Source organism: Callospermophilus lateralis, chromosome 6, assembly GCF_048772815.1.
Source record: "Callospermophilus lateralis isolate mCalLat2 chromosome 6, mCalLat2.hap1, whole genome shotgun sequence".
In the NCBI taxonomy this organism is placed as follows: domain Eukaryota; kingdom Metazoa; phylum Chordata; class Mammalia; order Rodentia; family Sciuridae; genus Callospermophilus; species Callospermophilus lateralis.
This window is the reverse complement of record NC_135310.1, coordinates 64,943,258-64,956,018: the sequence shown is the minus strand read 5'-3', so window position 1 is coordinate 64,956,018 and position 12,761 is coordinate 64,943,258. Positions and strand designations below refer to the sequence as shown.

The 12,761-nt window shown below is 39.9% G+C and overlaps 1 protein-coding gene across 1 annotated transcript in view; it reads right to left on the bottom strand.

Moving 5' to 3' along the window:
• Positions 1-10,221: 10,221 nt before the first annotated feature.
• The window catches only part of Faxc (failed axon connections homolog, metaxin like GST domain containing), a 61,026-nt gene continuing 58,486 nt past the window's right edge, over positions 10,222-12,761 (bottom strand). The window contains exon 6 of the mRNA XM_076858412.2: positions 10,222-11,486. Coding sequence (XP_076714527.1) covers positions 11,197-11,486 — 290 coding nt within the window. The 3' untranslated portion in view covers positions 10,222-11,196. The remainder of the gene's footprint in view (positions 11,487-12,761) is intronic.

The following is a 12,761-nucleotide window of genomic DNA, read 5'->3' as shown; positions in this document are numbered from 1 at the left end:
GCCACCAGCCAATCTGGACTCTCCGACATTGATGGACTTGAATTTCTCCTTTCTTCCTGTGAATGCAACAACTAAACTTGGAGGGCAGCCTGCAAAGACAGAAAAGGAAGGCACAGGGTTCCCATGCAATAAAACCACACCAAGAGGCAGGGTCGAGAAGGGCCTGGGCCTGCTTGCTCCACACGCTGTCCTCTTCTGACTCTCCTCCCCTTTTTTGAGGCGGCCTTCGGTGTCTTTTTGAACCAGGATTAAGCAGGATACATTGCTGAGCATGAGATACCCAGTGTGTTTCCCCTGGTCACACACTGCCAGGTAGGCAAACCTCACTCCCATCCTAACAGTCCCTCCACTGGGGACAACTCCCCTACACCTTCGTAATAAGCACACTGACACCAAAATAGAACAGGTACCTTTTAGGCACACGGAGCAGGGAAGTCCTTTTTTCCCCATGAGGGAAAAAAAAAGCTGCTTCTCTTTCTTCTTTGTTTTCCAAAGTCCGCTTTCATCCAAGGGATAAGCTGCTTTCACCTTGGCAGTTTTTAAAAGAAAAGTCTGTTGCTAAAAGGAAACAGCCCAGCTGGGAAGTGTTTAACGTGGGATGACAATGGCATCATCTACAAACAAAATGGGCAGCTCCTGAGAGGGCAGGAAGACTAGCTCTTCTGCCTCTCCTAATAGAGAAAAGATGGACGAAAATATGAAAATAAATTCAAGAGATTCAACACAAATGGCAGCAAAGCTTTCATCCTGACACTTCTAAGAGCACAGCCCCAAGCAAAGACAACCACCCCTTCCCTCCAGTGACTTCTAAAGGCCAGGAGAGCGGGCTCCTCCCCAAGCCCAGGACCCCCACACAAATTCGAGGAGAAACTGGAGCCATCTAAAGTTGAAGTAGATGTGTATTTGTCCCAAACCATTTCTGACTAGAGCCCATGTTAGTAAACAGAGCTGAATGGCTAGGATTTCTAGGTCAAGAGAGGGATGACAGTGGCAGACAGAGTGGTAGACAGAGGTCTACAAGGATAAAAACCATATCACCTCTGGAATGTGGGGTTAGGAGTTTCTCTCATTTTCCACTTAATAGGTATTCTTATAACTGGAGTCGGGGAGGAATTTTGGACGTTACCTGATTGTAATTTGCTCTAAATGCTAAGAAGTTAATATTTTAATATTAGTTGATCAAATTTTAAGAGGCAGAACCTGACTTCAGCACTCCACTGCCATCTATCGCTGAGCTCTGACTGTCGTACGACCATGAAGGAACTGAGAACTGAGTCCTCTGGACTCTGGAGCCTGAACTCATCTGACTTCAACCCACCTGGTGTCAACCTCCAGCCTGCCTGGCTGCTCTACCAGCCTGATGGAGGGCCACAGTTGTGGCTGGATTCCCCCACCCACTAGCTTTGCACCCCTTGTTCCCGCCCAGGCCCTGAGCAGTCGCCCTCATCCACTTCACCTTCTGCCTTCTCTGCTGACCCTGGGTTCCCTGTGGCTCAAAGGGACCCCACTCCAGCCTTGCCAAAGGGCCACTCCTGGCAGCATCTGGGGGCCCTTGGGTGGCCTGGCTCGGAGCCCTTCTGCACACTCTCTGGGATCCGACTCTGATGAATATGCTGACAGCAGCGGAAGCCTGGGGGGGATCTGACTCACCTGTCTTTGAAGCTGAGGTTTTTGAGCCATCTCAGTCACCTGCAGCCCCAGGACAACTCCTATCTCCAATTGTATCTCTGTTTCTGAGTACAAATGCCTGCCTAGTACACATCAGCTGGATCTGATGTGCTGTGGGAACTTAGGGGATTCCTAATTTAATCAGGCAGCCCTCCATCCTCATTTCATAATACACTAACCCACTCCCCTGTGCCACCCTGGGCAGGTCTCCAGTGTGCAAGCTCGGTGTTCATGGTGTTGGGGGACAGTGTTTTCTGGTGTTCTTAAAAACATGTAGCATATTTGAGGGAACTAGTGAGTCGTCTCCCCTGTCCAACTCTCTCTTGGAATCATTTGTGCTGTGAACAGTAAGCTCCTATGGTCCGTTCCCATTTTTTTCCTAGACCTGAGGTTCCAGTGTTTGGTGATTGGAGCCTCCCAGAGGGAGAATCCTGGTGCTCAAATTTCCCTCCATAAGCACGTAGCCAAAGTCATTGCCAAACCACTCCTCCCAAGCCAGTGGGTCCTTTATTTATGACAACTTTATTTATTCTAATAAGATTTTATAGTTATTTATATATAATGAGTCATCTGCTTACCTTGTATTTTCCTTTTTTTTGTAGTATTGGAAACATTGGTATAATTATTGTAAGTATGCTATAATAATACATTAAGTAATATATATCATCTTAAAAGTCTATTTTTGTAGGGTTTTTTTTCCAAAAATGTTTAAATAAAAGTAATCTCTGTGAAAAAAAATTAAGATACAATTTCAAAAATCATTTATGTCTCTATAGATCAGGACCTGCCAAGCTATCCGTGGAGGTTCCTTGCCAAACATTTATGTGTGGGACACTTAAATATAAGATTTGTATTTCCAAAACCTCTCTGTGCCTCTCTGACCCCAAGATGTGTTTTGTGTATATCTTAGCCATGTTACTCTATGCAAATTTACTTCCCCAAACCTCTTTCTTCATCTGTAAAATGGGAATTATAATTACTTTATTTAAAAGCTACGAGAACTCCTTGAGACGGTATTTATACAGGGGCAAATGGGTCTATTATAGGGCATAGCAGCAGCAAAAGCCTTAAGATGTATCTCCAACACTGACTTTTCTCTGCTTCCTCCACCAGGGTTATCACTCTTCACAATGCTCTGAGGGACACATTAGGCATAAAGTCAAAGCAGGAGAGAATAGGATGGTATATTCCAGAGACCCATGTTTCTTCATTAAAAAAACACTCATTTGAAATTCTATCAGAAAGTTACATGCCTAAAAAATTCATTACCTTGTTCTAATTATACAAGAGCCTTACAACTAAAATATTCTCCTAATCATCTAAGAGACCACCACTTAACAGTATATTAGATGCAAAAATTTCAGATTTTTCCCATGGGTATAAAGTTTAAACATTCAAATTTGCAAAAGGGAAGTGAATTGGAATGAAGACATTCACAGCAAGCTCTTTCATATCCATTAGTTATCATTTACACATCAAATACATACAGCATTAAGACCAAATATACAGAATTTCCACATTTATATACAGTAATCAACATAGTGCACAATTCAAATCTATCTTACAATCAAGTGTACAAGTTTAAATATGGCTTTATAAACTACTAACAATAACTGTGCTAAAGTAACTCATAGGTCCAGAAATAAAAACTGGAATGCCACCTCCACATTGGGCCCTTGATCAGCAAGATGCTATTCATTGTGTTTGCAAAACAGAAAGTACAGGTAAATGTCTCAGGCAGTGTCCAACGTCAGCCCCCAAGCAGCTGAAACATGGTTCAAATCATCAAATCATGCCAGCATTGGCCCTTGCTACCTCAGATAAGAGAAAATAAATCTGTACATATTCACACATTTGGATACATGATGTTATAAACAAATAGAAGAAAAACATATGATTAGTGAGATGATGATTACTGTGTATTATCAAAATGTGTTTTCTGATTGGTGCTGAAATCTGGCAATACATCTTGCATTTGTATTATTTGGGTCCCTTCCTCTTTCTTTTCTTCTTTTTCTTAAATCAGTGTATTTTATTGCAAAATCTTTCAGGAATGTTCAAGGTATCCTAGATCAAGTGGTCTCAAAAATAGAATGAAAAAGAACTTTCATAAAAGTGACATCTAATTATTCACTCTTCCCTTCCCCTAACCACAAATGCCTACTTTGAAATTTTTTAAAATGCCAACTTTAAATAAAAATAAATAAATACCTTGACCTAAAATCATGCATCCATGCCTATTTTATATCTATTTGGCCACATGTTACAGACACATTCTTTAGTCAATTATGCCTTTCTGGGTGCTACTTGTTAAGTATCACTTGCCCCATTCCTCAGAAACACTAGTGATTACTGGAGAATAAGCTTTTTAAATTTCTATGCTTGTTTTGATTCTTAACGTACATTATACATCAGTAGAGCAATATATACATATACAGTAATGTATACATATATGTATACCATAAATAATATTCTGAGGGGCGTGCACAGAAAGTTTTGCTGATGAGATGAATAAAAACAAACGTTTGGAGATCCACACCTAAATAGGGATGATTTAGGGCGTCTTCAAACATTAAAAAAAAAAAAAAAAAAAAAAAAAGTCTTCTCTAAAATAAAATGCACTTTTGAGAGACTAGAAGGAAGTTCAAAAATTAAAGGAAAAATATCGGGGCCAGCCCCTCTGACTTACCCTCCAAGTTCTCTAGCCTGGGGCAATCCAGGGGCACAGATTGGCAGTTAAGATAAAGGTAAATGTTACTTCAGTGTCTCCTACACTGGCCACTTGTATATCCATGACAATCCTTCCCTGCATAGATTGCATTTGGTTTTGATTTGTAAACATGTACTTTTACTTTTAGTAGAATGTAACCACCTAGAAAACTTTCCAGGTGCCTGACACATCTCTACAGCAACCATATCACCTGGTTGCTTGAAGCTCTGGAAATTGGTACTGTTTCCTTTTCTCTTCCTGCTCGGTGAAATTCTAATACCCTCAAAAGAAGGACTCAGTACCTCACTTTCCCAAACATCACCCTGGAGAAACCCTCACTCACATCAGTGTTTAGTTGTCAGACATTCAGTATCATGCAGATAACTGGGGGAAAAATTCATACGCTTATAACAAGCGTGATCTGATTCATGATGCTTATTACCGGAGGGAAAAATCATTTTGACAGGAGTAACACAAACACCCCTACTGAAGCAGCGGTCCATCCAATATTCGAACATTGTCTTTATCTTACTGCTGTAAAAAAGAAAAACATCACATATAATTAGTTAAACGTAAAAAAAAAATAACCATTAGACATGGTTAATAAACTGTGATCTCTTACTGAGGGAGATGAATGGAGTGGAAGGCAATATGAAAGAACACTTCAATTCTGAACTATTAAAGGGAGATTGCTGTTTGAAAGGAGGAGATGATAGTAAATGTCCGAAGCATTCCTCTCTTCAAGTCCTCCAATGAAAAATTATATTATTCTCTCTGTTCAGCCACCACCAATTAACACAGCAATTCAAAATCTGGATCTTATTTTTTAAAAGTGATGGGGAATTTTTTTGAGAAAAATTACTAAAGAAACTATTTAAATATTATTGATAAATGAAAAATTATTGTAGTGCTACAGAATAAAAACAAACAAATAAAAATAAATACTTGCTGGTGAAGGGTGGAAGGTAAACTAGTCTTTTAGTGACACTACTTTCTATAAAATTAATTGATTTTGATAAATATACATATTGCTCTATGTGGATAGTTTCAAAACATTTAAGCTGTAATGAGAGACAAAAGGAATTTTCTTTAAAAATATTCAAGATGGCTACCAAGTTCATTTTTGAAATTATTTAATTATATACAAAATTTCACTCGAGGTAACTTGTTTTCCCACTGAAATGATTCAGGATTTCCATTAGTTTTAGTTTTATTATTCTAATGTCTCCCTTTATTTGTCCACAAATTAGACACTTGGAGACTATAATCCTCACGAAAACCAAGCTTCCTAGTTTGTCATGGTCTAGCCAACAGAATGAGTTTTGGAGAGCCAACATTTGGGGACACGTTCCCTGCTTTGGCAAGAGCCAGAATGATCAAAGAAGTCACAATGTCAGCAGAGTTCTCCATGCTATTTGTCAGTACCCTGTATAACCATCTCTAATGGGCAAGGCCAATAAATTGCTCTTTCTAGCAAATCTTATCTTAAATATTCAGGAAACTTAAATATTTTAAGATATACTTGAAAGTCAGGGACTAAAAAAACAAAGTTTCTGCTAAGGAATCCAAAAGAGGCAAACATCCCACAGATGTTTGCATTTATCTATGACAGTGGCAAGAATCCTACAGGCAAGGGGCACCTCCCTCCACACCCACCAAGGAGATACTTTTTAACTGTGAACATTTCATTCAGAGCAACAGAGCAACTGGTGTCCAGCAGTTTAAAATCACAAGCAATTGTTCCCTGGACCTGCTCAAGATGGGCTGGCAGAGCTCAGCATTTAGACTGGGAAAGATTTATCATTGGATATACTTTCACCAGTACTTGCTCATCTTAAACAATAATACACATAAAGAAGAACAAAGGACCCTGGGTCATAATCAAGAATTGAAATGAAAATAATTTCACTCTGTTAAAGAAAAAGGATAACCTCAGTCATTCCCTATTAACAAAATGACTATTCTTTGAATGAAAATACATTCCATAATTGTTCCATACAAAAATGAATGAATACAGGAAAAGTGATTATGTGGATCTTCTTCCTAGGAAAAATCTTCCTGGGAAAAATCTTTCCCATGAAGCCCCTTACCAAGTGGTCTACTCGTGCAGAAGTGGTGGGTTTCAGGGCTGAAATGAAACTCCATTGGTCCCGAACTCACTTTGACAAATCAACTTTTTGGATGGTTAAAGGATAAACAATGCTGACAACAAGCAGAACCCTATCACTTTCAAAACTCCAAACCTGTCAAAACAAAGATAATTTCTCAGATAATGTAAAGCTGCTTTTCTTTCTTCCTTCTCTGTCACTCAACATACACTCATCATGGATAATAGTGATTGCTTTTGTTTGTATATCTCATGTTAATTTTTATCCTCTCAGGATCTGTTAAAGAATAAACAACTGTAATAACACTTACAGACTCTAGAAGACCTCTTCAATCATCAGGAATACCCTATGGAATTCATGAACAATTTCAAGTCTCTAAATCTCCTGAATTTATATGTAAAAGTTAGGTATTTGTATATGTGTACTTTTGGGGAATAGGGCCTAGGACTTTCATGAGATTATCAGTAGAAACTCCCTGACACACACAAAAATGAAAACACTTCTTTATAGCCCACTTTCTGAACAACCTTTCCTATATGGCCTTCAGGGAAGGAAATGATAAGCACTTTGTTTTTAGAGGAAGAGGAGATTATAATGAGGTAGGAATTCTTCATGCGGAACTGATGAATCTGGGCCTTAAGAGATGGGTATGACTGGGGCCAGTGGAGAGGAGGGTAGGGCATTTCAGGAGGGGGACTGGCATGAGCAGAGGCACAGAGGTAGGAGCACAGGAGGCATGTTTAGGCAGCAGCAATCACGTTGACCTGCTGCGCTGGAGGGCTAACACAGAGGAGCCAAGGGAGACGAGTGAATAAGGAAATGAGGATGCCAGGCCCCACGGAGTAACCCTCATCCTGAGGCAAGGGGAGCATTCCACAGGGCCAGAGAGTTTTCTTGAGAGATCACTCCAGTGGTAATGGGTGGGATGGGTCAGGAAAGTGGCCAAGTGTGTTAAAAAAAAAAAAAAAAAAGTCAATTACAGAAATCTGAATCCAAGCAGAAGAGGATGCCCTGAAATCAGAAGGCTATGTCTGCAGTTACCCATTCTATAGTCAGTGATCGTCCCAGAACCAGGGCACAGGTGGGTGCTTAGTAAAAATCATGTGAGTGAGCAAATGAGCACTTATTATTTAAAAGATCAATAAGAGAGAAAGTAGAATCTTGGTGATTTGAAAACCCCTCTTGCTACTATTCATGAAGCCTAGCAGTGCCAGGCACAGATACTAAAGAAAGGTCTGTTGAATCGTCCTGGACCAGGCTGACTAGATGTGGGGGATGAGAGGGAAGGAGGACTCCAAGCACACTCTGAGAGAGGCTGAGGCTGTGCTGGTTCTGTAAACATGGACTCACTTCTCAGGAACATGGGTTTATAAGGAAACCAAGCCAAGGTGGTGTAATGAAAAGAATCCTCCAGGACAAGGCAAAAGACGCCAGTCCTGGGTCCTGCCATTCAAATGTATGTGTATGTGACAATAGCCAATAACAGCCTCAGTGGATCTCTTGCAGGTGGCTTTCTAGAGCTAATTCTTGGATCAGCTATGCATTTTTAAGACTCTACACTTTCTCCTAAACAAATCTAGGCAAGACCCATGAAGTTAAAATCCTTAACAATTCCTTTCCTTGAATCCTATCCATTTCACAAAAGCATATACTATTACCTCTGTATATGGGGGTAGGTTGTGTGTAAAAATCAGACTACAGTTGTGATTCGAGTCCAAATTGTTCTAAGTCCGTAATCAGTTTTCTGATAGTCCCATAGCCTCAGTAATGTCATAATTGGCAATTACATAACAACAAAATGTTAAAGTCTGACAATATACAGTATATCTCTGCAGGAATTAATACTACCCTTGTATCTATTCTAATAGACAGCAAAGCATACAACTGCTGCTCATTAATCCTGATGAGTGGAGCTGGGAGGTAGATAAAGGGGAAGACTATTTTTACAACAAAAGTTAAAAAAACAACAGGTGGCCCATGATTTCCGTCTTCTGTCCAATCAAAAGCATCTATTAACATTAAAGACCATGCTTCCTTAAGTTACTTTCCAGCAAAAAAAAAATAAATAAATAAAAAACAGAAATTGAATAAGTGAGCCAGATGACCAAAATATTCCTTAATTTCTTGCCGCTGTTGTTGTTTTTCTTATAAGTAGCACCTTATAAAATTGGAGAACACTTCAAATCCAGGTAGCTCAAGAATAAAGCACATAAAAAATAAAACAAAACACATAAAAATTAAAGCCCTCTCACACTACAGTGATTTTTGTTTTGGTCATTTGAATTCCATAATCCATAAAGTAAAACTGGGGTATATTCCAGGGTTACATACAAAACGCTGAATACCAGGTCCTGAGCCTCAGGTGGCAATGTCCATTCACGAGTTTGTGGGAGGTACCTGGATGAAATGAATATAGTTCTAACCTCACTTTGAACATTGGCTCTCCACATACTTGCTCCAAGTAATACACAGTAAAAGTCATGTGAATTTACACACTCAAACTTAATCATCCTTACAGCAAAATGCATCACACTGGTGCTATACAGTAATAATATATTGTAGGAAAAATTTCAAACTTTCTTTTCAACTAAGGGTGGGGAAAGGGCAACTCAATCTTTGTGGAGACAGGTCTATAGTCCACTTGCTCATTATAATCACTTTTCTGGGCCAGGAGTTTCCCTAGTTACACAGAGCTGCTACCAGCTGGCCTTAGAACACACTTGCTGAAGAGAGAGAAGGCAAGTGGGCTAGAGACTTAAAACAGGCTTATTCATGCATATCTTCTCCACCACATTCTCATTAAGGATCAGACAGACCTTTCCAAGAGTAGTGGTTTTAATAAAATATTCACAACTACACTTTCTGTGGAATAAGAATTTCTAAATGAGGGTATCTCAGCATTTATTCCCAGTTACATATGCCCTGCAGTTGCTTAATTGGTAAACAGCCTCAAACTCTCTCTCCCTTTATCTCTCTGTGAATCCACAGCAGTCTTTTAAGATTGTTGCATATGATCTTCACTCAGAGTTTCTTTTTCAAGCAAACTACATGAATTTTCCAGAAACTTCTTTTAAGTAGTGCCTCTTTAAATGCATTCCTTACCCCAGTCAGTCAGAAGCAAAGTAGCTTTGTTTGCAGGTACACTGACTCTCCTATCCCAAATCCACTGCCATCACACAGGACCCTTACCCCTATTTCCCCTGAAATCCTATGTCAAGAAGAACCACGTCTTCAGAGGGAGTGCCTTCACAAATATGGGTAACTCCAACAGTTTATATGCTCTGTGGAAAGGAAGGGAGGATGTGAAGGGATGGGAAGTCCTGAAGAAACACTAAGATCTGTCCTCAGCGTTGCCCTGCTACAACTGGAATGGCTGGAAACATCAGAAAAGCTGCACAAATGAAACTGCATATGATCTATCACTGCACAGAGTGCTTTGATACAAGGAACATGATCCTCTTCCTACTTCACTTTTGCAAGGTTTGTTTTCATAGGAAATTACAAGTTGGCAAGCTTCTGCCTAAAAAAATCAATCAAATACTTTCCCCTGCGTCTCTGTTTAAACCCACCATATTCCTGAAATTTATTCTCTCTCAATTAATCCAACATGGCAACTTAACACTCTGGAGGCAACAAAGAACATTCCAGTGTGAGTTCAGACAATGAAAACAACACTTTTCTGCAAATACACAGTAGAACTGAAGACCATTTGTAGCTAATGATGATTGATAAAAATATTTCCAACATTCTTTTAATAAAAGATTTTGACTCAAGAAAGATCACAGAGAGGAATGATGACCAAGTCCTAACTGTGGCTTTGCTTGTGTTCCAACTGCTCAGCCTTTGTAAGTGACTGTGGTGGTTGCTCTCTGGATATGGAATTTATTGGCCCTCAGATCTTCACACATATGAAGCACAATAAAAAATTAAATGATGTGTTCATGTCACACTACTTCCAAGAAGTTTAAAAGCACTGCACGAATGTTACCAAATGAATCCCCACAACACCCCTGTGAGGTAGGTAGGTGGAGAGTATCGTCAGCCCCACTGTACAGGTGGGAAAAATGAGGCACACAATAGTTAAGGTTCTTGCCCAAAATCACACAGTTAGCCACTGGCAGAGCTTAGAATAAAACTTACATGGATTAGCACCTAGCACAGTGCTTTGCACATAGTAGGTGTTCATTGCATATCTGTGGATTTTGACCCACATCTCAACATACAATATACATACATGAAGTACAAGCAGCCACCAAGAAACATTCATCTCCTCGATTTGCTTTTTCTGATGGTATCTCCCATTACTTCAAACCCTGGTGGATGAAGGATGTTCAAGAATCCATCTCGCAACTAAGACTCAGCTGAGTCTCACAACTAAGATCAGCTGATAGCCCGCTCACTCACCTGCTCTACCACGCAATATTAGTTTTCTAATGAAAACAAAAATGGATTTCAGGAACCATGCTGATTTTTTTTTTCTTTTTTTGCCTGTTTGTTTTCAATGGAGCCATCTGAATGGTTCTGTGTTTCATTTTTACAAAAAAGAAAATAAGGCGGCTACAGTCCAGTTAGTGTGTGAAAACTGGGCCAAGCACGAAGAGTCTTCTCCCAGCTCAGATGGATTTCTACCTGGGAAATCGATCGACCCCCAGGGAGTGGCAGATCCAAAGGAAATGGGTCAACAAAGGCCTGATGTCACTGGCAGGGATGTCACTTGCACTGTTCGTGGTCTGTGTAGTCGTCCATGTCCACGTCAGAATCAAAGAGCGAGTGTCCAGTGAAATCCGTGTCCGGGGTTCTGGAGAAACTGTTCTCCGCGCCCTCATCTTCAAAGGTCTCTGTCCTTGAGTAAAAGCTGAAATCCAGCAGGGGAGTGTGCGTTTTGCTGCCTTCGCTGCTCTCCTCCGACTCATAGATGGTGTTGTCGTCATCGTGGTGCCACTCGGGCCAGAATTTCCTCCTTATCCTCTCGCAGTACATGGCAAGGTTGATCAGCTCCCCTGCAGTGTGGCAGGAAAAACAGGGTTATTTATTCTCAAAGGCATCAAGCTCACAGTACTTGTAGGAATGTCTGTGTCCTCCCCAAACCCAAATGCTGAAATCCTAACCCCCGCCAGGTGTTGGCCCTGGCTTTGGTTTGTGTCTCATAAAAGGGGCACAGGAAAGCTGCCTCAGCCCTCCACCATGCGGGACACAGAGGGGAGGTGTTCACTGTTGGTGATCCAGGAAGCAGGTCCTCACCAAGACACCCTACCGACTCAAGCCATCACCCTGGACTTCCCAGCCTCAAGGACTGTGAGGAATTAATACATTTCTGTTGCTTACAAGCCACCTAATTTATGGTATCTGAAGACATCCAGCCACCAAGCTTCCTGGGGAGTGTGGAAGAAGGAGGTGAGAAGACATTCACAGAGCTTTTCCACAGAAATACTGTCAAAATATTTAGGATTTTTATGAACATAATAAGAAAAGTGAGTAAGAAAAGTTAAACTCAGTAAATGGGATAAATGAAGCAAAGGACCGGGTCCTGTGGTACAGAGAAGAAGAGGAATTGTTCATCCAAAAATGGCAGAAAAATTACCATCTTTTCTTTGGGAAGCATTTTATTGTTTTGTTTACACACCAATAGTTAATGTGCTGACTGGTTCATATATTTAAATTAATTTATATTGCATGAAAATAGACCACCTGTGGGTTGCATTACGTCAGCCAGAAATCATCATTCATTCCACAAATCTTTGTAGTGTTATAGGTCGGGTACCATGCCAAGCTGCTGGAAAAAAATTATGTTAGAATAAAAAAACTTTGCCCTAAATAATTCATAAAATAGATTAACTCAGAATTTTCTGTATGGATCAATGTACCTAAAAACACATTTAGTAAAAACACATTTCATAAAACATTTTTTAATCTTTCAAATAAAATTTAAACAGCTTTTTTGGGTTCCCAGTAAATCACTGGACCACTCTTTCATATGAATCAAAGGGACACTTACGAAGTCACTAACATATCGGTATTTGTCTAAAACATGACACAGTACTGGAGTTCCATTTCCTAATTCCAAATGAAGAAAAAGTGAGTTTTTGCCTTTGATCCACCAGATGGCAACATTGCCTTTAAATACACAATTTAGCAGTATTTCTCATAGGACATTATGATCCTTAGAATATTGTTTGGATCTTTTGAACTAAATACACATTCAATTATTATGTAGGTAATCCATATTTTATTACAAAAAAATAATACAGATAAGCAAAAAATTAAAGAATTACCAA